Source organism: Balearica regulorum, chromosome 1 (genome assembly GCF_011004875.1).
Source record: "Balearica regulorum gibbericeps isolate bBalReg1 chromosome 1, bBalReg1.pri, whole genome shotgun sequence".
NCBI lineage: Eukaryota > Metazoa > Chordata > Aves > Gruiformes > Gruidae > Balearica > Balearica regulorum.
Genome location: NC_046184.1, coordinates 196209813 through 196236455, shown reverse-complemented (window position 1 = coordinate 196236455; position 26643 = coordinate 196209813). Strand labels below are relative to the sequence as shown.

At 42.0% G+C, this 26643-nt stretch overlaps 1 protein-coding gene across 5 annotated transcripts in view; it reads right to left on the bottom strand.

Annotated features, from left to right (window-relative positions):
- The window catches only part of LNX2 (ligand of numb-protein X 2), a 60845-nt gene that overhangs the window by 12823 nt on the left and 21379 nt on the right, over positions 1-26643 (bottom strand). For 4 of the 5 annotated variants that reach the window (XM_075742113.1, XM_075742109.1, XM_075742108.1 and 1 more), the window contains 4 exons: positions 14550-15054; positions 5527-5765; positions 4244-4443; positions 621-992 (listed from right to left, as the gene is read on the bottom strand). In XM_075742113.1, coding sequence (XP_075598228.1) covers positions 621-992; positions 4244-4443; positions 5527-5765; positions 14550-14950 — 1212 coding nt within the window. In that variant the 5' untranslated portion in view covers positions 14951-15054. Of the gene's footprint in view, positions 1-620; positions 993-4243; positions 4444-5526; positions 5766-14549; positions 15055-25451; positions 25473-26643 lie in introns of those variants that run through there. The other variant, XM_075742111.1, reaches the window with a different exon arrangement.

The window sequence follows — 26643 nt, the reverse complement described above, 5'->3', positions numbered from 1 at the left end:
GGAAGAGGGAAGGGTCATATGTCACACTGCATCAAGCTTTGGGTACTATTTGTGTCCAGAGCAGAGCCAGACATTGGGACTAGCCCTTTCCTGAACACTCAGAAAATGAGTTTTACTGCACAGGACTCATGGAAGACCTATTTTTTTCCTTCCCAGCTGCTACCTGTTCCTTCTACGAAGTCTGACAAATCACTTGCCTGTTTTAACCCCAATTCCACACACAGGCAATTCAATACAAAACAAAGCCCACTTTTACAGCACTTACCAAGAGATTAAAACTACAGTACATACATAAATATAATAATAATCCTCACTTTTTTTTCCCTGCTAAGCAATAGGCTTCATGGTACTCTCCTTGCTCACACGAGCAGTCTTCTAACCTTCAGGCTATATGCCAGGGAAGACTAATGCACTTTTCACTTCTGAGGAGAAGTTCATCAGCTAGGTGCCAAGGCAGACCCTGTTTCACGCTATAATTTCCAGAACATAAAACACAGCAAATTGCATCACTGCAGGCTTTTAGGCGTTCCACAAGTCGTTCTGTTCGGGACAGACTCTACCCCAGGCTTTGCCCAAGAAATAAAGCTGAGCTAAGGACTCAGGTAGGGAATGCAAATTACCTGTATAACCTGAGCAGCAAGCTCAGGTGTCCCATGCTTCAAGTCATGTCCGTTAATCGCAAGTACGCGGTCATTGCTGCAGAGCCTGCCGTCTTGAGCAGCCAACCCCCCTTCCAAAAGGTCGAGAATAAAAACTCCTGGCTCATCTGTTCTGCGTACAAGTTTAATGCCAAGCTGCTCGCTGGAGTCGCGCTTATGCAGCGTCACTTGAAAGCTGTCTTCCCGCAAGGAGCTGGTGGTGTCCGCGTGGTTGTGTGTGCGGCTGCCGAACCGCCTCTCCCTCAGCACGGTGAGGTGCAGCACCGAGCAAGGCTGGGAAAGCACGGCTCGAGCGTGGTTGTGAGACACGTTGCTTATGTCAAAGCTATTAACCTGCAAAACAACAACAAAATCAGAATGGTATTTTCATGTGTTTAATTGTTCCTGGTTATGGAAATAAAGTCTTTTCCAAACTAAGTTCAGAGCTTGCTGCAAAAACAACCCTGGAGCAACCGAAGTATCTATCAGGCTTCTTCTCTCATCCTTCCATCCTTTTCAGCTGCTCAATCTACAAACCTATTTCTAAGTTGGAAAAGACCCTTAAGATCATTGAGTCCAACCATTAACCTCAGCGCTGCCAAGTCCACCACTAAACCATGTCCCTAAGCGCCACATCTACACATCTTTTAAATACCTCCAGGGATGGTGACTCAACCACTTCCCTCGGCAGCCTGTTCCAGTGCTTGACGACCCTTTCAGTGAAGAAATTTTTCCTAATATCCAATCTAAACCTCCACTGAGGCCTTTTCACACAAAGGTGACAGCATCTCTCTAACAATGAACACCCTCTGTCATCATAGTCTAGGGTTTTTCTTCTCCTGGTCTCCTACACTTGCCTTCCTCAGATCTTTACATTGTTCTCCAGGACAAGAACTTTGCATGTGCTTTCAGTGCCAAGTCCAGCATCACTTAAAATTGTAAAATAACAGCTATAAAAAGAATACATGCAAATCTCTGAAAAAAGCTTATGTCTAACAATATGCAGTACTTCCATGATGCGAAAAATTTAAAAAATCCACTGAAATTCAGAATAATTAAATTTGTTCATGTATTTGCCTTGTTCTGTAAGAAGGGGTTCAAAATTAACACTAAAACTTCATCCTCAGCACGTGCTATTGTGCCCTGATGGAGGAACTCCTGCTCCATCATTTCAGCAGATAGAAACTAATGCCAAATGGACTACACTGACCCTTTTAATGCTCCCCATGGCAACCTAAGTAAGTAAAAGTATAAACTTGCAGCTTCCCACCATCTAATAGCAATATTAACACTTTAAAGAAAAGAAAAGGAAGAGAAAGGACCCAGAAATCTACGTACGATATAGAAACGCCGTCACATTTACATCACGCATCTGAGTTGAGGGGCTGCGAGAGGTCAATGCCAAACCATTCGGCCGTGGTGGTTTCAGCACGGCGAAGGGGCAGGCGCACCCTCGCTGAGCCACCTCCAGCCCGATGCCCAGTACGAAGCCGCCGAACCACGGCTGCGTCCTGGTCTGCTACTGCCCCGAGACAGGCTGCACCCTCGGGCAGAGGGAAAAGAGGCATAGCTAGAAGAAATAACATTTAGAGCTGCCACCCGCAAAACCCACCAGGGCTCATCCGTCACAGCCCTTAAATTAAATCTAGTTTTATTTTTAGCTGTCTCTAGCTAAAGTAAATACATAAAATATGGAAACATTCAAAGGGCACAGAAGAATATATATGCAATACAATATAATTCTTCTTTCTACAAGGCAGTTCACAATTTCAGAATTAAACAGCCTTAGTGTTTCTTGGGGAAAGAGACTCTCATTAGGACATGTTTTACATGAATTACAGTCACAGCCCAGCACAAAAAAGAGGAACAATTTGTAGCGCACTTCAAAACCGTTAGGCACCTATCTCTACCTTGCAGACAACATACGCTTTGATGTAGCTGTTATTAAATGCTGTTCCCTCAGATCTTAAAAGGGTAATACTTCTTGTTTGACTGGGGAAGAAAATGCTGAGTTTCACCTCGCAGTCCTTTCTGTCTTTCTTTTAGTCCTTTACTGCTCATAAAAGCCTTTGAAGGCATTTTCAGAAACACCTGACTGCAGTGCGCACGCTGAGCTGCACTAACTCTGCACTTCATTACAGCCTGGTCATTTTAATACAACAGCTCAGCACCTGCACAGGTAAATTTAAAGCAATAAAGATGTTGTACCTTCCAAAAAGTTTGGCTTTTACCTCCTGTACCTCTCCCTCGGCGTGACCGACAGACTCTGACGGACAACCCCCAGCATCTGACAGCCCCAGTGCCTGCACATTGATAGGGAAGACTCACTGCAGCTTATAAATCCTATTTATAGGCAATTTATTGCCACTTACGGCTTTGGAAACGATAACTAACACCTTCCCAAACAGCAAGAATTTCCAAAGCTTCACTGGAGCTCAAGCTCCCTATTCTGGCAACCGAGGAGAGCCCTCGAGTATCGAAATAAATTAGGCAGCATTCAATCAGTGTCTGCAATTGCTTGTTAAAAAGGCAACATTTTGGCAACCTCTTGGGTTGATTTCTTGGCCAGCCACTACGCTAACACTCCAAGAGAGGAAAAAGGCACGTTTCTCAAAAGGGACTTTATTTTCTGAAGTGCAAACTAATTTCATTCCAAGGGTAACTACAGTATTTAAGCTGCTTCTATCGTCTTGATTTCAAAAAAGTGAAATGAAAAAGGCCGATACTAATTTTGGACTGATCTTAGGCTACCAGATCAAAAGCAAACGTTGTTACTGAAGTCATTTTGAAATGATGGTAAGAGATTTGCTTCAGGTGGAATGAATAAAAATAGAAAAAAGCTGGAGAATTGTCCTGCTTAGGTAGAATTCAGTTACTGCCATTCTTGAGAGTCCTATAAACAGCCCCTTTCCCTAATATAAAATTTAAACTTGAAAATTAATAGAATTTGATCTTTTTACACTGTTTGTGGCTAATTACTTAAAGCTATAACAAAAATACACATTCGATCATAACCAACTTAAATTATAATTGTTTACTTTTTTTTTTGGAAAAATATTTAAAGCATCTTGCTTCAAACCATGCCAGTGAAGAGTATCACTGACTTCTTTACACATACTACAAGATACAGATCAACTGCCTCGGCTATTGGAAGGTAACAGTGAAGCCAGATTAAAATAACAGTTTAGATGAAGTCAGCCTTACAATCCCCAAATTGCTTTTTACATAAGACAAATTATGCCAACTTGTTAGCCAGAAGAAACCTTGGGTTCCTTTGGAAAGTATGCATAAAGTTGAAATAAAGACCAAGTCCCACAACATTTAAAAACAGAAACATAAACTCATATTTTAAACATTGATCAGAGATGCTAAGGAGGAAAATTAATTCCAGGGGTCGGTCCGACAAATAACATAAAGCATGATAGTCCAAAGTGCTAGAACAACAGGCTCTGCTCTGAATATTAATTTGCCTTCCAACTGATAATTGCAAAGCTAACATTTATACAACATAGTCTGACGAGGAAAATCTCCCATCTCATTTAACAGGCAGTTCTGCAAGGCCTGAATGGAAAGCAAGCAGACAGAATACATAATTAGTTGCATACTTGCAGTATTTGGTCTCCAGCAAGAAGTCTTCCATCTCTGGCAATGATCCCATCTCGATAAACCTCTTGAATGACAATGTTGATCAAAGGCGTTTCATTGCCACCCACTATGCTAATTCCTAATTCGATATAAGGATTGGACCGATGAATTTCAATAGTAGTGATCTCTCCTTCAGGCAAGGTAGGTGGCTGTTGATTTGCTGCCAATTATTTTACAAAAAGAAAGATGATTAATATCCTTTATACCTTATTCACTTTCCGTAAAGCAGATCACTAAAGGACAATGCAGACAGGCCACACGACAATGGTTTAACAACAAACTAAACAAGTGCAATTGGATTAGTTCCACTACTTGCTGGAACACCTAGCTCGTTAGAAACAGCTCTCTAACGACTTAGTAGCATCCATGCTTCTTGAAATGGGATTATTTGTATTGGAAAAGGATATTCTGAAACCCTTTGGATCCTGTCCTTTATAATAAATTTTATACATTTCATTTCCAATTTGATTACTTGTATATTCACATTTGATGATGATAATAAAAGTGTGTTTTGGGGCTTACCCCATGGAGCATGACTTGGTCATGCCTCTTCGTCAGCTGGTCTCACAACTGCACTATTTGCTGCCATGGAGTTACCATGGTCAAGAGAAGGAGCCCATTTCTGAAGCAAACATGGAGACAACTAAAGAGGAAAAGGGAGATGCTAAAAGATAGCAAATACAGAGGAGAAGGAAGGGGACAGGACCACCTTCCTCTGTGGTAAGGCTCAGCGTTTCCTCTCTAAAATCCCAGATGCTAGAGACGTTACTGCTCGTTCGGTGCAGATGGATGCAGGAGTTACTCAGCTGCCTTTTCGTTCGAGCAGGCCAGCACTCCGTGTGTGGGAAGGCTGCTGATCCAGGTGGGGGGAAGAGGGGAAAAGAAATCTCATCTTAGAAAACAACTTTGGTAATTTTGCAGAAAATACACTCCTTCCATCTCGCTGCAAGGCCAGCGCCACTAGCAGATTAACATGAACTACTGCACCACGGTACGACACACGATGATAGAGCACCATGGTATCTGGCACACACTCCGAGATATTTCTTTCCTTCCTAAGTGTGACCTTATCCCCGTTGCAAACTTGCACGTAACTGAAACCCACTAACATTTCTCCAGGAATCGCAAGAAAAAAGAGCAGAAAATGAAGACGTGCATTCACGGCTGGCAAGAGACAAGCTCTGACACCACAAATGTTTCCACATCTGATAAAAGAGACTTGAGAAGATAAGTGGTGACATACTGTCTGCTACTGTGTTCTCCTCAAAAGGCGGATTGTCGATGCCGGGCTCGTCCGTCCATGCAGGAAGGGCGGGCGAGGTGAAGCTCTGCTCGGCTGGCACTATTCCCTGATCTGCTTCTGGAGATAAACTGCTAGGCTGCTCCGTCCCACCGGGACCACTCTCGCCCTCTGCTTCCGCTTGCAGCTTGCTTGTTTTCCTTCTCTCCAGAGCAACCCTTCGATGAGAAGCCCCAGGACACCTGTGAAGACAACGTTTATAGCGTGCTTCAAGCCTGCAGTAATTTTTGTAGCACAAAATGCCTGAGTACTCCACCAAATTAAATCAGTCTTCTTCAAAGACACAGCTTTAAATCAATCATAAAAAATATTAAACACATTGGATTTTAAGGCCAAAATATGTTTTAGTGGACGGAACCCCGAAGCAATACTGCCTGCTTCACAAACTTCTACTACGTAGTTTTTTGGCTATGAACTATATGTGCTGTAACACTTTTTGAATGCGAACTTACTTTGTTAGGTACATTCCAGTTTCTGGAAGATAACCTTGCGGAAAAGATTAAACAGGACTGGCATAAAATTCCACAGAAGAGAAGCCCCCTTCAAAAACACACGTGGAGACCCACTAAAGCAATCTCCTTTCACCTTAGTGAGCCAAGAGAAGGAAGCATCATATTTTCCTGGGGTCATTGGGGAGAGGACAGAGATGAAAATTTCATCTATGTCGCAATCTAAGTGTTAAAATACTGAAAAAAAATTATGCTTGTCTAGGAGTTTGTATGAAAAGTTGGGCAAAAGTAACAGCTCTGCTCATCATCTCCTCTTGAGTCAGTACAAGGTGTTTAATCCTCCTCCTGTCTTCTCTTTTTTTCTTCCTCACTTCACACAGGAGGTGCAATTTTTTGCTTTCCCTCGTGTAACAATGCTCCATCAGCATTTGGCGCTTTTCACTATAAACTCATTTTTGTGAGCTCCCATTATTCTTAATGCAATGATTTTTTTTGCTTATGCTTAAAATCCTACAATAGTTTATTGCAAAGAAGGGCTGCAATGTTGCAAATTCATAGAAAGCCTTCATTTATCAAATGGTCTTACATGTATGTGCAGATATTTGAACGTGGACATCAATCTTACATCTGCCTGTGTGACAGTTTTGCCGGTGTCTGATATATCACTTCTTACAGTATTTGATGTCCTTCTTAAAGTTCCTGCTTCTGGAGCTGCTGACCACCTAAAGATGCTCATACTGTAGCAGTGTCAGAAAAAAAGGAACCGTGTTCTTGAAAGGACTCCCTGTTTGGGAACTTGACAGATTGTTACAACAAAAGAAGAAATTATTTATTTTTGCAACAGGAGAAGAAATGTGTTAACGAAGTAAAAGACAGCAGAAGTCTAGCGATGTCCAAACTTGTTAAACCAGAATGTTTTGAGAATCACAATTCTGTTCTGACGTTCTGCGAAGGGGATTTGATAATTATACAGTTAGACTGTTTTGACATGAGGGATTTTGAAGAAACGTTAACAAAGTTATTCAGCTCCAAAGAATGTTGATGAAGACACCTGTATAGCTTTTGTGACCCCCAGCAGTGTTATACAAACATAAAGTGTGTATATATATATCTCAATCTTTATATTTGTAAGTCATGATATACATGTTTAGAAGAATAGCATAAGGTAACCCAAATGTGCTGTGAAATATGCATAAATACATACATGAATTAGAGACAGTTCACATTATGAAATGACACACTTAAGAAATCACTTCTTGGGGCTTTCCCCAAGGCAGCTGCTGATCATCTTGTTCTTCGAAGTTAAGAAAGTCCAAGCATGAAAGATGAAAATTACTTGAAAGGTTTTGCTTTGTGAAAATGTTTCTCTGATTTTCATGAAGGAACACAACCCTACTTTTTGATTTTGCCCAGGTAATATATATTACATAAAATCACTGGCATAGTGGGACTGATGGTTAAGAAATTTGGCCAGTCTCAATTTATTCTGGTGGCCAGAGACACACAGTGACAGGTGAAACTCAGCAGGAAGTTTTTATCATTGACCATTTCACAATGCAAACCTCAAACCAAGAATCCCAAAAGGCCAAGAAAAGAAGAGATACAATCTCTTCCCTCCAAATTTCTGAAATACTTTGACTTGATGGGCTAGCCTCACACTCCCCCAAATCTTAGCACTGGCAACAGGAAAAAAAAAAAAAAAAAAGACCAATCTCCAACATCACTCACTTCTGCAGCAACCTGGCAAGGGGTAAATGCCCTTGCAGAGGAAACCTCTTGTCTACTGGGAGCTCAGATGTGCTCTCCCCCACTGATGTGCAAGAGTTTAGGACAAAGCCACCCCAAGCTGCATGCCCTTGCTGTCCCTGAACTGCTCTGCTACAAGAGTGGTGATTTTTCAGCAAAGATACCAAAAGTGACTCTGTCAGAGGACCACGCTTCAATCCCACTGGGCTTGGACAGCAGAGTCCAGCTTTACTGGACTACTCCTGTGAACCAGATACTTCCTTAGGTATCTTCTCCCAAAACACTGTGCTGTTGACTCTTACCCAGCCAGCTCACAAAGCCTGTGGATCCCAAAGGACCTAGTGTAGATGGCAAAACACACCTTGGAATTTTGGGGTTTTTTTTAAACTGTATCAAACCAGGACGGAACAAAAATATCCCCTGGAAGTGTTCTATTTCTGTCAACGCCTTCCAAACCACAGCCAGGTCCTCCTCCCACCCTCCTTCACAGAGCACATTCCCCCATCGCTACCTGGCAGCTGATGAAAGTCGTTACACAAAATATAAATAAATTTTAAGGTTTATTTTTTCCAATGATATTTAATCATCATTTCAAAGGCTAATATCAAGAAATGTAAACAGCCTCCTGAGCACACCCACTCCGTTCAGCGGAATCCCTTTTGAGCAGCACTCTACAAGGCAAAACAGGAAAAAAACTTAGATTCTTCCCCAAATTAACCAGTAACAGACTATGACTTTCAGCCTGGTATATTTCAACCAAATTGCCAGAAAAATAGTTTTCTGGTGGAGACATTAATTCACGGGACGCCAATTCCTCGGTCTTTAAACACGATATGCCACCTACCAAGCAGCAAAGCCCAGTATTGGTATTCAGGCACATCAATAAGGAGATTTTTCATTTCTACTTGCAACATAAAGATTTTTATTGGCAGTAGGTATGTACTATTCACAAATGGCAAAACTATACAGTTGCTGTAACAGTTAACAAGTGCCAATAAATCTCTAAAGATGCACACCTTCACTAATTCTGTTTTTGCCAAATATCTGGGATAAAGAGCATTTTGGACTAAATCTTGTAAACAGGTTATGTACACAGATGGGCATCTTGAGATCAAAATGAGCACTGAAGATTGTTTTTATGGGTATAAGGATCCATTCTCATGCAACAAATTGCTTAAGGAAGAGCTGCAATGAGACTGAAATCTGTCTTACAGGAGCAGCATTTCACATCTACCTACAAAACCAGAATATCTTGGCTAGGAGCGAGACGAAAGGCAGTCGTGTTTTTTTGAATGTCCAGAAATTATTTAGTTTCTTTCATGAATCAAGATGCTCAAGAGTAGACATACTGAAACAACCAGCTAAAGCAACTGAGTGATGTTATTTACTGGAAAACTCGAAGGGCGGTTGTTCTTGGGATATAGAATGACTTTCTGTTTATATTCATCGACTCCCTCCTCTCTTCCCTTCAGCACCAGCTTTTGCTCAATTCTGGATGGTGACAAAGCATCATTTTTACCTTCAACTTCTCTTAATCTATATCAGACAGAGAAGAAAAGGGGTTTTTTGGGTTTTGTTTGTTGGTTTTTTTTACAGCCAAGTCTGCTGGGTTTCTCATTTAAAAGCTGACTTCTTGGAACACTAGCAGCAATCCCTCTCTGCAGATAAAAAGAGCTTTCATACAAAATTAAGATGTAGTTTACAGTGTATTCCGTGGAATAACAGTAGGGGCTCAAAAAACACATTTGCTCACTGACTACTGAAAAGAAAGACTTCATTGTAACTTATGCCATCAGCTTCTGCCCAGTTTAGAGGTTCGATAAAAGCAAATACACCAGATAGCCTCAAACCAGTTGCACTAAATCGTTTTCCAAGCAGGAGCTGAATTTAAGCAAAGACTGGAGAGAAGCAACCTGAATGCCTCTGCTATTGCTCATAAAACTTTGCCAGCAAAGTGACCTTAAGCAGTAATTCTGGCAAGATATACAGCTGCAATTCAGAGTAAAACAGGGTGCTGCTTTGGAAAGTTGTGTTTGGGTCTTGGTTTTTCTTTTGTCAGCAAAAAAAAAAAAAGGAGGCAATAGGAGGTATCCAGGTTTGGGAATCAGAGAAGACTCAGAAAAAAGAAAAAAGAAAAAAAGGATTTGTTGCACATTTCTCTCTCACCCCCAAAATCTGAGGAGCCTACAAGGAGCCAAGTGGCTTCAGAGAACAACCAGAGAAATATCTTTCACCTTTCCCAGCAATGGCAAGGGTCCACACGGCACGGAGAAACCCTCAATCTGTTGCCTATCCACTCACTCAGGTGTAAGAAAAGACCTGCCAAAAGAGAGTTAAATCCTACAGATCCTCTTCCCTTCTCCTGGCGCTACGAAGAGCAGGGTAAGGACGGTGCCCGCAGCTAACATGGGACAGGGTGGGAAGAACAGGACTCAGCGGCACTATCAGAAACACCAAAACAACTGGCATTGCCAAGATTTTGAATGATAAAATTCTGTATCTATACAACTAATTTTCCCATGGGTCGTGTTAAGCTAAATCCATATATTAAACGTGCTGACTGACACACAATGAATAGTTCAATAATTCCTTCAATTTCAGAAAAAACAACCCTATATAAAGTTCAAACTTAACCTGACATAAAATTGGGTTGAATGTTGGCTTCAACATTAAAACATGGAAAAATGTCTCCATCCAAAACGATGACTTAAACTACCATAGGAGAATACAGGAGGGCAAAACTGAAGCCCAACTCAAAAGCAACACATGAACACAATACCTAACACTCTCATTAAAAAGTTGTATGAATTTCAGAGTATGTTTTTGTACAATGGAGTTTCTTCAGGTCTGAATAATCCATAAGAACTAACTGAATTAAAATCATACATAGAAAAGCTGAATAATTTTTTTGTCAGATTTCCTTCTGATAAATTTACCTCTGATACTTAGAAGTGGAACCGGCACCTACTTTACTAAACATTAACAAATTTTTCACACCAAGTGACTAGGAAAAACAGTACAACTCAGCATTACTCATGTCTTGGTTTTTTCCATTAAATCAGATTATATGCATTGTGTTTAACTTTGAAAACCACAGCTCCCAAGTGAATGTGATGAAACGGAACATCTGATAAATCAAGAATATCTTCTTTATGCAATGAGGTATCATGGAGTGCAATTAGTGACCATGAAGTAATCAAGTTTGTGTCTCGTGCCTCTCATCTCCTTGCCGGAGCAGCTTGCAGTAACTTTACACTCTGAGGTGCCCGGTGGATACGATGACCTTTTCTTCCAGATTTTACGCTCAAATGGAGCCGATTAAAACAACACTGGAAAACCTGAGTGTGAATGTTTTTAGACAGTGAAAACTAACCAACCATACTGCATTTCTTCAAAATACAAACTAGCTCATGTAAGGGCTTGTTGAGACTGGTTTATAGTAACCTATGCTGAAAATTATAATAATACTGAATTTTATATTTCTTTCCTACATTTAATGATCACTAGCAGAATTTTACTGGATTCAGTAATCCATATAAAATCAAATTCAAAATACACAGTTGCTGCCATCATTTATGTCAGCAATGATAATTTACAGGTGTTCAGATGTTTGCAAATAAACTTAATTGAAAACCGTAAATCACCATATACTCAAAATGTGTATCAGCATCCCAAGACAACAGAAGGAATCAAAAACAAGCAGCATTCTGTGACTGAAAGCTTTTTTCCAGCCAACAAACAGGAAAAGCCAGTGACTCAGCTCACTTGAATTTTATAATAACCTTGTGCATTAAGTAAATAAATATTTCATATATACTGAAAGAGAGCATACAACGTGTTCCAGGTACAAATAAACTACGTGGCCCTGTTGTAAACAGCCCTAGTATCATTCAAAGAGATGCCAACTAAGGCAAATGGACTGAAGAGGTGAGGCATATGACAGTGGGAAACAGAGGATGAACCAAATATGTAGCAGGAGTCTTGCTAGCATTTTGCCTTTTATTAAAATCAAATCAGTTTAATATTAGGGTTATAAATCAAAGAAACAGTTAGGCTTCCTCACCAGCCCCAAGTCATCATATAGATCAAAAATTACTTGCCTGGAGGAAATAAGCAAGAGCCTAAGCTAACATGGAAACCGTGTGGAGAAATAAAAAAAGGAAAAAAACCTAGCGAGAAAGGCTCCTCATCAGTTCCCGTACCTCCCTGCCACGGACACCGCATACGTGTACATTCATGCTGTGGGTACAACGACCAGCAAAACCCAGGCAGCTCCAGGCTCACCACAGTCCACAGGGTTGCTGTATGTCCTGCATGCCCGAGGTCCTCCCAGGCTCTGAATCCCTGGAAGCCTTCAGGATGTAGGGAAGAAGGAAGAGGGCACGCTGGGAATACGCACATGTGAACAAACTGTTTCCAAGGCAGGCGGTGGCTGCTCTCTTCCCCTTCTCTGCAGAGCACTTGCCTGCACGCACACCCACACCATGCCTGACTCCCAAACAATCTCCTCCGCAATGTCACCCTTCACCCGAAGATGGTCTCCAAGACTGTCCAAATGGATGAAGGCCAAGACTTGGAAAGAAGTTCATGGGGTAGATCCATCACCTCGCAAGTAAACCTTTCTAGTGTCGCTGGACCGCACCGAGGACAGGTGGAGGAGGCACACAGCTAATACCACCCTCCTTTTGGGGAGGGTGACGGAAAGGAAACCTCTCCCCGTCCCGCTGCAGCCGCCACTGTTCCTCCCTCTGGGCCCAGGGTTTTCAATCCCAATGCAGAGGGCTCTTTGCCCAAAGAGCCGGCACAGGTAAGACCACCAAACCATGAAATACCCTCATGAAATGGGCAACTGCTGAAGTCTATTAAAAAATAAAGACACCAAAAAAAAAAAAAAAAAAAAAAAGCAAAGCAGGTAAGAACAAAGCCCATGACGAAGTCATGGAAATGAAAAGATCTCATCTCAGGACTGAGGAGACCAGAGGAGTTAGGACTCCTACCATGCGTTTTCATGAAGAGTCACCAGACAACACGCTTGTTTTTATGAACGCTGCTGACAAAACTGCTCACATATTGAATTACATTTCCCTAGTGCCTTTTGTCTGTGTACAATGGATATACACAATGCTTATTCTTTTGGGTTTGATGCTTTTTTGCAGGGACAGTTACATTACTTTTCTGAAACCTGCCTCTGCAAAATGAATGTAGGTTTTCAAATAGCATTGAGCTGTACACAGGGAATATTTTCTGGTAGCAGCTGCAATTCACCTGAACTGGATCCTTTGAAGTCAGATACATTTCCTTTGAACACATAATTTCCTTCCCTACGTAATTCTTCACCATACTCCTCTTATAATTTCATAAATCTCTAAGCAGTTTAAAGTTAGTTGGTATAGATATGCATAATACCTTTTTAGCCCTGGCTCATTAATTCCACCATATTTTAGCTTTAACATAAAAGGTATGTCCAACTTTTTATTCATGACTCGTGCAACAAAATAGCTAATGATTAAAAAAAAGTCGGTTTATTTACTGAAAATATTCTCCAACCTACAGAGGAAACAAAAGAGGTCAAATGTACCCCTCAAAACAAGTTTAACATTTTTCCATTATAAAAAGGGCATTGCCTTACAGAGAAGAATTAAACATCTTCATGTAGCACGGTACCACACAGGCAGTACGAAAGCAATTCCTTTGCTGGAAAAACAAAGTGCACTAGTCTGCACAATATCAAATATCATTCTATCTGAATTTATTAATTGTAGAATCATAGAATACCAGGTTGTAAGGGATACAAGGATCATCTGGTCCAACCTTATAATAATCTTATTTCCCTCTTTCTATCATGGCCTCCTTTCAATATTTAAATATTTGAGGTAGGACAGCATAAAGCAGAGGAACTATAAAATTATTAACAGTTCAAAATAAGGTCCTAAACATTTAGGTGTAGGCAATATTGGAATGCACCTCTCTGACACAAAATCACTCACAAAAGCTGCACCAAAACTTCCCACTAGTGCAATGTGATGAATTTCTACCAAATTAACAGGGTGTTGGAAGGGTTCTATAACCAACCAAAACAAACAAAAAAAATCCTAGAAACTGCATTGTGCTTGCACGACATACCATCAACCTGTTCAATAAACAGATTCTTCTTTAAAACAGAGAAAAATAGGTCTTGCAGGAGTCTTGAGAGATGCTCTGTCCATCTGCCTACCTCAAAGCAGAATCAATTCTGCCGTAACTGTTCCTGATGAAGGTTGGTTTAACATGTTCATGAACACTTCTGAAAGTGGGGAATATACAACCACCACTCGAGCAATCTATGCCAGTGCCGGACCATTGTAAAACTTTTTCTCCTAAAACCTGAACGAAATCTCCTTTGTTCCTATTGTACTCTTTCCTTCCTCTTTGCAGACTGAGTTAGCACACCTCTCATTTTTCCCCTCCCTCAGCCTTTTTTCCCCTACCATAAACAACCCCCATTTTCTTTAACTTTTTCTGCTAAATCATGTTTATGAGACCTCTAATGAATCACGTTCTTCTCCCCATGACTCTCTTTCAAGCGTTCTTCACTATTTCTGGTGCAATGTCCAAAACGGGATCCGGTGCTCTAGTTGCACACACAGACTGACCATTTCCTATGGTTTTCTACTGTGAATTTAAAAACCAGCACCAACCCCCTTCCCCCTCCTACCCCCAATTTCTACTGCTACACAAACTGGCCTACCAAGCGCGTAAGGAACATGCAACGCAAGCGTCTGCACTGCTCACCTGTTTTTGAGATGTGCTGCCAGGTCACATCGCTGCATGACTTCCTGACACACGGAAGAGAAGGGGCACAAAACAAATAGCTTGTCTAGCAGTTTATGAACAAGAATGCTGGATTTTTTGCAGAGTTTAAAATGGAGTCTTTTCCGATCCAGCGGGCAGAAATCCTTCTCCTGCAGAAAGTTCCTTAGGCACTTGTAGCAGAAAGTGTGTCCACAGGGAGTGTCCAATGGCTGCAACAAGGGCTGAAGGCAAATGTGGCAGACCAAGTCATCATCCACTTCGTTCTGGTAGTTGTAGAGGTGGTTCTCCCTTGTCCAGTGCTGCTGGCCACACTCGAAGCACAGCGGGTTCAAGGAGGTATTCTGCTCCACCGCAGCCATGTCATCACCTGTAGTCCCCATTGTACAGCTAAGAAGGCTGACGGATCCTCCTCATAGGATGGGCTTGCTCACGTAAAGCTGAGAGGGAAGCAACTTCTTCCAGCTCTTCAGTCAAGTGTCATTTTCTGCCGAAAATAAAGAAATAAAAATTATTCATTTTCCATGAATTAATGAAAGTTCTTGTCAGAACTTTTGACTTCTGGGTTTACCAAAACACAACAGCTAGCTAGATTAAAAGAACATTCCTGTTTTCTGTAAATTTGTCACAGAAGATAGCAACAAAAAAACCTTCAAGTACGACTCCTTCTACAACATAAATGTTTTACAGCTTCATAACAGCTGCTGCATTGCACTGTTTTCACCTGCAAGATGACCAGTTTGTGACAGCAAGGACACTGCATTATGCAATGTCACACTACGAGTGTGCAATTAACATCTAGCACAAAAATACCCTATTGTGGAATAATGGTTATATGACCAAGTAATTAAATGTGTTCTTTAATATGAGATTATGATTTTAATCTGGTCCTACTCTCTCTTTTGGATTTTGACTATTAATGTAGAATATTACACATTAAAGTCTAAATACATTGCATTAGAAATAACAGCAACAAACCACTTACTTTCCATTAGTAATATTGCATATATGTCACCACTTACCTTCAGGTTTTCTCTGTGGGTTGCTACACAGTAAGAGGGACTGATTCTACCTAATACACCACATTTGATTTAGTACAGAGGGCAGTAATAAAAATACAGAAAAAACTAATCACATGAAGCTATTGGTTCCAAACAACTAACCTGTTTTGCTTTTTTATCTAACAAAATTACCGCATACTTGATGCGACGATAATCATATCAGTCAAAGGACTGTGGGATTTATTTTCTAAACTTTCTAAGTTATTAAACTTTGCCCCTCTTAAAATAGCTGCCTGGTCAGGAAACTGTGCAGTCGTCAGTCTGCCATTTCAAACGCTAAACCCTTACGCCTCCCAACCTTATTTACCCTTCTCTCCCTTACAAAATCACGCTGCTTGACACTTACAACAGGATGATTCAGAAAATAAAATTTTCTCACATTCTTAAGAGACCTGCTCATTAGTTAGTTTTCGTGTATGTTCTCATCAGTAGGGAAAAAAAAAACCCAACAACATAAAATTCGAGCAATGCTTACTTTGTGCCTAAATTCTTTATTGCAATTCAGCAAGCAACACGCATGACAGACACTTACTGTATTCAAGCAGAGTAGTAGCAAGCATACGGAGAAATGAAAACTGCTAGTCTAGGTACCAGCCCATCATCTTTATTTTTAGCTGCTGAACTGTAGTCATAAGTATATTCTGAAATTCATGTGGAACACATGCATTTCACCATGTCTTACTTTTTAAGAGAATCCCTGTTTTGGTTTTTGCCCCTTAACCTCACACAGCCAAGCACAAGACTTAGAGCACATTTTACAAGGATTATTATATCCTTTGACGCAAAAAGGATTAAACAGTAATTTGTAATCCAGGCTTCTATTCTGCTGTGGAAATTGATGCTCATCGTTGCCCTGCCTTGTAGTAGATAATGTGCACCTTCTGGAAAGGATTTCGCGAGGGAAGAGCATAGCAGTTCTTTGTTGCTGGAGACTCAGAATGCAAAATGAGACCCCAAAAGAGATTACTCAAAAAACAGTCTTAAACATATTATGTAAGAGTTTGAAGATTGGAAGGCAGATAAGGAGAGCAGCGCACAGGGCCCTCGTGCTCAAACCGCAGTGCTCTCGCTCTGCCTTGATGCTACTGGATTAACGCAGAAGGGATGAGACCCGTCTAATGGCTGTTCTTTATGTAATACAAAATAAACCAGATAAATGTTCCAGAAAAACACTGCATTGATTTGTGACTTTACCAAATTATTTTGCCCCTTAGGGCACCAGGAGAGGAACACGTGGCGTGTGTCATATTGTGCTTGGGGGTACCTGCGACACCAACAGGTAAGGCAGAGGAAAGGGACATGCAGAATGGGCAGAGAAAGAGGGTGTTGCCCAAATGCTAGACCCACTCCTACTACCGACTATGACCAGGACTCTTCCTCCTTCTCCAAGTAACCAAGGTCCCAAGAAAGGAGCAAGTCCTACATCAGCAAGGCTATGGAAAAACCCAGGGACCATTCTGTGCATTGCGGTTAGGAGCTCCGGTTATGGACCCCTGAGAGTGAGCATCCTGAAGTCACCTTCTTGAAGGCTTCTGGTATTTCTATCCTTTGAAGTCTACATGACTCACATGGCAGTCTGCTACAGAGCACCGGGCAGTAAATATATCCATGAGATACTTTGACCATATACTTGCTATGGTCAAATCGATACCTGCACTCATCTTTTAGGAGGCTGGAATGAAGTCCTTTTGTATGTTAAAAACTTTTTTAAATAACTTATGCTAAATTTTGAACAAAAAATAAAATAAGAAAAGTTACTGAGCAATCAGGCTTTCACTGCCATGTTTTAAATTATCATGACAAGCCTTCTTTCTTAGGGAAGGTATCTCCACAGACAAGCTCTATTTACTGAAACCACAAGAGTTTGTCCTCAGTGAAACATGGGCAGTCACCCTCTGTTGCCCACCACTGAAGGAGGTGAGCACACAGACCTGTTCCTACGACCACACCATCCCAGTGCCTTAATGCTACCAGTGCAGGGACAAGTGTCCTCGCCGTACTTTGCTGCAGAGGTCCCACTGCAGGCCAGGCTGTTTCTGCTGGTGGCTGACATTGCCTCTGGCTGCTTCTCAGCGTCGCCGGTGCCCTGTTAGTTTAAACCATCAATAAATACTGTATAAACTAACCCCACCATCTTTTCTGCAGCTGACGTGACCACCCTTACACCATCTCTCTGCTGGCAGAGCTGCATGAGAAATAGATAGTGGATTACAACATGAAAATTTTAAAAAAGTCAAAACCAAAACCCAATACCACCACCCCAAAAACCAACAACCAAAAAAATCCCATTGAGATTTCTTCATTTTTGCAGTGCTGTCTGCTTCCTTCACTGCTGTGCTGCATTTGGGGCAAGACTGTTCCATGACTGAGGAATCAAGTCACTAGGATTTGTATTGATTTTATACCCCAGGTCCTTAACTATCAATTCCAAGACTTTTTACAGGCTATTCTCAGTGCTAAATATCAACTGATTTACAAAGTCCACAAACACAGTATTTGTGGTCTAGCAACAACTGAGATGGCGGGCAGGGTCTAAATTTCACTGATGAAAAGCATTATATCCCTGAAATCCACAATAGCGGAGCATTGCTATTTATAATACCCTACTTCAACCCTCTTTATGCATCCCTTATTTGCTGTATCTCTTATCACTGCCAATCACCAGCTCCTCAGGATGATATCAGCTCAGGAAAGCTGCAAACAGGAAAAATAGTCAGAATTATAAAAAATACGAAGAGGGTAAGGGAGCCAGACAGGCCTGTTATTCCAGTCATATAATTCCCTAGGAAATAATTCTCCCGGGACTTCATTACAACAGCCGAGCAGTGCAGGTGGTGCCCTGCTTTCAGTTTTAAATCACAGTCCACTTGGGAACTGGGCAAGACTGGACATCCAACTGTGCAAATTTTTATTTTATTTAAGTGGAGTGTGCATGAGAGCGATTTTAGACTGAAAAAGACAGTCTTATCCTTAGGCCTCCTCTAGTTCTGACTTATTGATTCAACTAACATTCTTTGGAGAAGCTTGACACATTTTTACAAAAGCGTAAGATGTCAGGCTTTATACCTACATCAGATTTCATGATGCTTATTCCTTCTGTCTGAATGGGCACTATAAAAAAAAACCAAACCAAACCACAAGGAAACTGGAATTGTAGCAATAACTTAGCCTTTTTACTATGGCTGTCTTTTTTCACATAAGTCACAAATAATTAACACTAGTTTCAGTTTGAAGTTAATGGAAATATGTATTTTGCAATGAATGCTCTCAGAGATTTAAGTAATCTATTTCTAAATTCTCTTATTTAAATCCTAGAGATTTAGAGTCCATTAACTGACTGCTCAAAATTTTACCAAAAAAATCTGACTATACCCCAGAAACAAACAGCTAAGCAAAATGCTCACGTTACCAACTAATCTCTCTAAAAATTATCTTTAATATACCACAATTTCCTGTTTTGTTTACTACCCTATGCAATTTCCTCAACCAAATGCAAAGGTCAAAGGAACACCCTTTGATGAATGACACCCCTGTTCCTTTGCTGGACTCCGGTGTCCCTGTATCCCAAAACAGCTAGGATGCAGATCTCTCAGTTCTGTGGCTAATTAAGAAAAATAAACATCTTCTCACTGAGATGCACCTAACCACTGAAACAAGGTTTAATTTCTACCATGTAGCTTAAACCAACGGCAGGTGAGAAAACGTCCACCTGTATGTCTTCTCGATTCAAGGCCACCGGGTGCCGGCTGCTGCTTCTCATCCCAAAGGACTCAAAATTTTGCTGCCTGCTGGCAGGCACAGGAACGTCGCAGCTTGTCCCTTTCTTATCCTTCCGCAGTGGGGAAAGAGAGGGTGTGGAAAGAAGTTGTAACAGCTACGGTGAAGGTTCCTATGACCCTCAACACAGGCAGTCCCTTCCTGGTCAGTCAGATTTGTACTTGGAAGGAAACACGTAACTATCGATCAATAACTGAACAACAGTATGGTCGTCACCCTGGGTTTCAGGAAAGGTTGGCTTAATTTGAAAATGTCACAGGATTTCTGAAGTCTGTTCTCCATGGCCATGGCACCTGCGCACCCAAGCTAGTGAGGAAGGATCTCAGGGTACCCGAATTCCGCTGCCTTCTCCAAAGGCCAGGGCTGTGAACAGGATCTCTTAGCAGCCAGGAGCGGATCCACACAAACCTCAGGAGAGGGAAACTAGACAGTGGTTACATCCATTGCTTAAAACCACATCCTAACCGATGAAACACTAGTTCTTAGTTCCCAGGCCAGTATCCTTCACAGGAATTACAGCATCAGGCTGATGATTCATAGTGTTTTCAAAGCAGATCCTAGCTCAAGTGGAAGAATAAAAGACAGCAGAAACTGTAATAAAAAACATGATGAGAATAAATAGCTGGTGCACAGCACTACAGGGGGAACGTGTTATCCACATCTTCCAATAAGCATGACCTAGCTCATTAGATACAATCTCTGCTTTAATATTAAAGCCATACAGCAAACAAGTGAAGCAGAACTAGCAACTTGTATTGACTTTACAACATCCGTGTTAATTATACCGATATTTGAGGGCTGCGCTGTCTTCAAACACCAAACCCCAATTCGATTCTAGTCCAAGTTTATGAGACAGTAATGCTCTTAGACTCTTACTCTACTGAAACAGCAAACAACTGAAAGTGTTGTCAAAAAATGGCACCTGGCAGCTCAAAGTCAGGAAAAAACCTACGAGAGATGGGCAGAGCACAGCAGCTAGACTGGGACAGATTTCTGCTAACGCTGCAGCCACACTGTCACCGCATGCCAATTATCCAATACATCTATTTTTTGTGCCAATGAGCAACCCTTTTCCACGTTTTTTTAAGTCGTTCAGCAGAATGACTAGAATTTTTAGATTCAAACTAAATAAAACTGTGCTTGAACGGTAACTTTGTTCCACTGAACCACAAGCAGGCAATGCTGGGTTTGCAATAAAACCACCTCTCCGCAGCTTATTTTTTTGCCTCTGTGCTTGTCTTTTTACACCATCAAAGCAATGCCCACAGAGCCAAGGTGTCAGCCCTACACCAGATGTTGATGTGGCATCATCGCTGCAAAGGTAACAGGTTGCAGGCAATGGTTTCCCTTCCCCACCTGAGGGGTGCAGGTTTTTAGATGCAATATCCTAACAAAAGATGTGCACACACGCTCCCCTTGCTGGGTATTTCTGGAGTACGGTGTTTTTCCAGGCTGCGAAATGAAACCCTGCTTAAATCTGGCGAATAAGGAGTCTTTGGGAAAATTAACAGGACCATAAGTTGCGTTCGGTATTTGTGGAGTGCTGTGTTTCCGTGGCAACGGGGGGCTACGGGCTTTAATTACCGCTGCGACGTTAAGGGTCCCCGCTGTACAGTGGCACATGTGAGATGCTGCCTGGGGGGGGGAACCGGCAGGAGGAATGCCTGCGCTGCCTGCGCTGCCCTCTCTGCCCCGGCTGCCTGCGGAGCCTTAGGGGGTCTGAGCAACCCATCCCACCAGGGAACGAAGAGATGTAAAGAAAGGGGAAAGTGAGGGGAAGTGGAAGGCCATCCAACCTTAGGAGAGAAGATGGATGATGCCTGCCTCCCAAAACTAGCACCTCAAACTCAGGGACGCTCGACACCAGGGGATGACAGGAGGAAAGAGAAGGACGCGGTGCCCAGAGATAAATAAAGTGGCCAGAAGGTTTTGCTCAAACACATGAAGATCATCCTGCAGCCATTTTCTACGGCACAAATGGAACGGCTTCTATTTTGGGACCAGGAGATTAAAATAGCTTTACTTTAGTCAAATTGGTTTCAAATGAGACAGGGAAGACGAGGATTGTGACCCTATGGATGTGTCTGCAATGAAATATCCTTTCTTTATAGCAAATACTGAGCTATATCAAATAAATCATCTCAGACTAGAAGAAAAGGAGATGAGAGTATGAATCTTTAACAAAGACACATCTACGCATCTACAGATTAAACTTTGCATATTCCTACTGAACAAGAGGAGTGCTGAAAAAGGAAGAAGTAAGACACACCAGCCAAGCTAGATGAGAGCCACCCAGGTTCGAATGGCTGGGCCGCTCTCCTGGCCTGCAGGAAGCCTGAACCCCTCGGAGGAGAAAGGACTTGAACTTGCACCCTTCTTCTGCAGGCATGGCAGCCACTGCTGCCCACCGTACTCCAAGTCTCACTCACAAGTATTTGCCCTTCTCTGCCAGCCTGTTTCACAAGAGAGGTGGTGGCCACCTTTACAATTTGGAAGAATCCATTTTCTGTGGCTAACATTCAATGTTCTCCTAAGTGGAAAGAGAAAAGTCTGTTTCCAGGGGCTAACTCTGTTTGGTGTCAGAAGCCACCCCACTGCAGAAACCACTGAATGCGGGACAAGTGCCCTGCGGCTTGAGACGCTCCCAGGTCTCCCAACAACTGAGCAGGCTTACAACACTTAGGACTGAGCATGTAAAAAATTCTGCACAAACCCTCCTTCAAACTCCTAAATACCTTCTAGGATTTTGCAGCAGTGAAAAAAAATAAATAGAAAGAAGCAAAGTGAAATGAAAGTGAAAATAACCCACACTTACCTGCCAGTAGAGCCAAAGACAAATTCCGTTCCTAGTGCAAAGAACATAATGAAAGCCGTATCTCATTACCGCCCTTCTACTGCGTGGGCTTTTATATCCAGTGGGAGCCAAAAAAGTACCCCGACAGTCAAAAATCCACTGCAAGGGGACAATTAGCGAGGCTTTCTTCTCACTGATGGAGCAGAGGAGAAAGGCAGGAAAGAGTAAAACATTTGCTTATCCACCATGGTTATTTTCTGCAGTGCAATCTGTCCACCAGCCCTTGCCATATGTGCCACTCTTTCTGTTTGGAGAGATGAAGGCAGCAGAAAGCTGTCCATCAAGATGCTAAACCTTCTGGAAAGCCCTCCCCTGTGCACTTTGCCCTGAAATGGGGACTTCTGTGGATGAACAGAAAACACTTAACTAGATTAAACGTAGCCAGTTCCTGGGTGTGCACAGACAGAATTTCATTTGATTAATTCAAATTTTAAGGAGCTGAAGCAATTCAAAGAAAATAAAGAAGGAAGTGGTGAGCTACGTTCCCTTTTTCTGTTCTGTATAACCAGTCTCCATCCCTACAGGTGTGTATAAAGAAAATTCAGGGAGACAACACTTGGATTAATCACAAAACAGCTTTGATGACAGACAGAAGCTGGGGGTGGAGGGGTGGAAAGAAGGATAAAAGAACTTTCTGGGTAGTTAAATCGCAGGAGTAACTATTTTCAGGGAGACACACCAGCCCCATCTTTTCCTTTGGGTGTATGCCACCTTGCGTAACGTGTTACAGCTGGTTTCCCCCATCACCCACAACCTGAGTGATGGTGGAAAGCTGTTTGGAAAGGTAAACTATACTGTTACTAAGCAGTTCTTTAGCTCATAAAAAAAATGAACCTCTACTAAGCTGACAAAAAAGAACAATCTCTCTCAAAACAAGGATTTCTAAGATGTGTGCAAGATGGAGCCAAGCGGACAAGTTTTAGAGATGGCTCAGATAAATGATAAGCCACACGCTGTCTTTGCTCCGCAGGAAAGCAGGCAGAGACCTTGGCAGGAGCAAGTGCCCATCGGCTGTGAGGAACCCATGACAACCCATGGCCAGAGGAAGAAACCGGAAAGTATGGGAGAAAGAGTGCAGAGGACGGGGATGGTCTAGACAGAAGGTCTGTGGCTTCAGCCTCCAGCCTCAACCTGTGAACAGCACCCTGGCAGCTCAGGAGCATCACTTGAAGAGCTAAAGCAATGCCCTAAACTGGTCTGCCCTGCCTACAGACTGCTTATTTTCTCCCTAATGAAAGAAAACAAACTATTGCCACATCAGGACTCTCCAAAAAAAGAAGAAAATAAAAGCCTTCTTAAGCCCACAGTCAAAACAGTGTTTAACTCAGGCTACGTACACACAGGCCAAATTAGCCAGGAGACACGACTTGCTCGTGAGCAGGGGTACCATACACAGAGTGACTGGTTCACCTGTGAAACAACCCCACGTGGTGTGCAGCCCAGCACGACCAGGGAGCGGGGAAGGCTGTGCTGGACCCGGCCACCCCTTGGCAGCCGGTGACTCGTCCTGAAAGCACCGCCATGCCTGAGCAGTCCCTAACCTGTGCCTGGGAACAGCGCTGGGATGCCATCCGCTAGCTGTCACTTAGATTAACTCCACAATAAAGGCAAGTTCTTTGATTCTTAATGCTTTAGGGTGATGGCTGCGCCTCTTCCTATTAACTCCGCTGAAGACATTTCACTTTGCTGCTCTACATAACTTAATTTCCACCTAATTTCCAGGGAGGACTTTCCTTCTGATCGGCGCGAAAAGGTTACTTTCAGAGCCAGGTGCCCGACCCAGCTTTGAGCACCCAGAAAAGGCAGAGCGCGACCTGTCCTCATGCTCTTGTGTATTTATACAAAATACTCCCGTGTTATTTTGTAGGACGCTTGTCAGAAAATAACAACTTTACATTGGGATCTTTTGCTTATGCTCTCTGTATGTACATGTACTGTGTATCACATAGATGTACTCTGGACACAGATACTGAAAACAAATGGCTCCATGCATCATCAGGATTTACATAACAAGAACATGTTAGCTCTAGAAGCTGTAGTCTTAAATATACAAATATTATCTTAAATAAAAAACATTTAAATATTTTGTATGTAAACAGGTCTTTACATACACAGTAGACTAATACTTGATCTGGGGCCTCCAGACAGGATTCAGAGAGGGAAGTGGATTTTGAGTTGACTATGTAAAGTCAAGTCTGGTTATACAGATTTGACAGAGACAAAGAATATGGAAGCAAAGAAAGCACAGCATTTGTTTTCAGTCCAACTGTTGAATCATATATTTTCTGCTTCAGCCCTTGTAATTCCAGAGCCACCAAGAAAGAGTGGAGGCAACATCTGTTGAATGAAAACAAGCCAACAAAAAACCCCAAAACATTTTTCCTAAAACATTTCTCTGCAGTTATTTATCTGCCTGAGGTGCAAAGTTTGGCTGCTGCAGTGCGTCCCCTGAATCCTGTTAGTGCTCTCAAAAAGAAACTACTTCAGCAGGAACACTGCTGAAAAACAGTCGTTTAATATTCAAGTGAAAATGTTACCAAAGATGCATAGTAACAGACAGTAAGCCAACAGGTCCTGGTATGTATTCTCAAATGAGTGACAGGGGCTAAATATTAAGCAGCAATCTTCTACCTCCCCCTTGCAGAATGAATAACGTGGAGGAGTGAGCACTGAACTGCTGTTACAGCATTGCTGTTCGCTTTCCTCGGTAGTCTCGTTCTCTTTGTTTAAAAAAAAAAAGATTCCTAAACAATGGCAGAGAAATGAAAATCATTAGCTTCTAAGTGAGTAGTACAAATTAAAATAAAATCAAAGGAAAAAAAAATTACTCTAAAGACACATAAGTGGTAGCACCTATGTAAAACACCAAACTGGTAGCCATATGCAGAAATTATATAGAACATACGTATTTATATAACTAAATAAAGAAATAAACTAGAATAAAATTGTCCAATAAAAGCCCAAGAGGGTTAAGCGCTCAGAAAAGGGTACTTGTCCTACAAACAAACAGAGGGAAGGGTCAGAAGTTTGATGGAGTGGGGAGGCATCAGGGCTCCAACTGCTATGCTCATCTAGCAAACAAAAGCCAAGTTGTTAAAAAACTGAAGGCCTAGAATTATGAAATAAAAATGCATTTAAGTTCTCAGGTACTTACTAATGAACTTGCAAAACATATAGAAGACGTTTACTCACGTCAGTAGGGAATTCTGCTTCACCACATTCTGGGAAGAGAGTGGGAAAGCAGTGATGCGCTAAGAGCCCCACCAGGTAGGACACTGAGATTCCTAACTTCAGGCACCACTTTTCTGTATCTGTGGTCAAAATGGCTCCAGCAACAGAGGCTGACAGAAGCATGCTACATTGGGAAGGAGCCAACCTTCTCCTTCTCCTCCTCCTCCTCCCTGTCCAATCTCTTCTCAGCATGCTGAAATTTTGCATTTGAGATTCTGCGGGGGACGACACAATTTTCACTTCCTCATTTATTCTATGTATTCAAACCTTAAGAGCTAGCTCTTAAAATACCAGTCTTGCTTTGAAGGATATTACTTCATTAGCATTGCTTTTGGAAAAATGTCTTTAAGAGGCAGACAATTCAGCCTCCAGAATACCCATCTTCTTTGCACTCCCTAACCACAATGCGCATTTTCCCAAACCAAGCACTTCTCAACAAGTTAGGTTAGGTTCACAGGCATAAAAAATTCAAAGTCTCATTTGTTTCCATACTTTTTTTAACTCCTAACCCATGCTAAACACTTTCACATGTTTTATGCCAGATACTCAGATGAAACACTTTTTAAACTTTATAATCCTTTTTTTTTTAATTGCTATATCGTCCAAGAGCCAGAAACCATCACAGACAACACTCCTACCGCACTGGGAGCCGTGCAAATGAACCCAAAAGATTGCGCTGTCTCTGAGATAAAGACTCACATTCCCATGGGATATATCTCTTTTTCATAAAATGGGAGCAGTGCTGTGCCTCAAAACGATGAGACCCCAGAAATGCCACACGAGGTCCAATGCTGCTGGAGACACCCTTCATGCAGAAGCAGCAGCTGTGCTGGTAAGGCCAGGTTAGCTTAATGTAATGGCACTAGCGTGCAATGGAGTATTTGGAAATAACGTATTTCAAAGCATCTCTGCTCCTAGTAGCAACAATGGAGATTCAGGGAATTAGTCAGAAGTTCACCTGCAAACTACCAGTTCATAAAATCCAGATCTTGTAAAAAATGACTCAAACTTACTATTAAGTTCAGAGCAGTCCAGTGGCTTGCAGGAACAGGGTCTAGTGGGTCAAAGAGACCATGCCACAAGTCATCTTCACCTGGCAGAGTCGCCAAAAAACTAAGGAATACCTAGAAAATGAGTGCACACTTTATCCTGC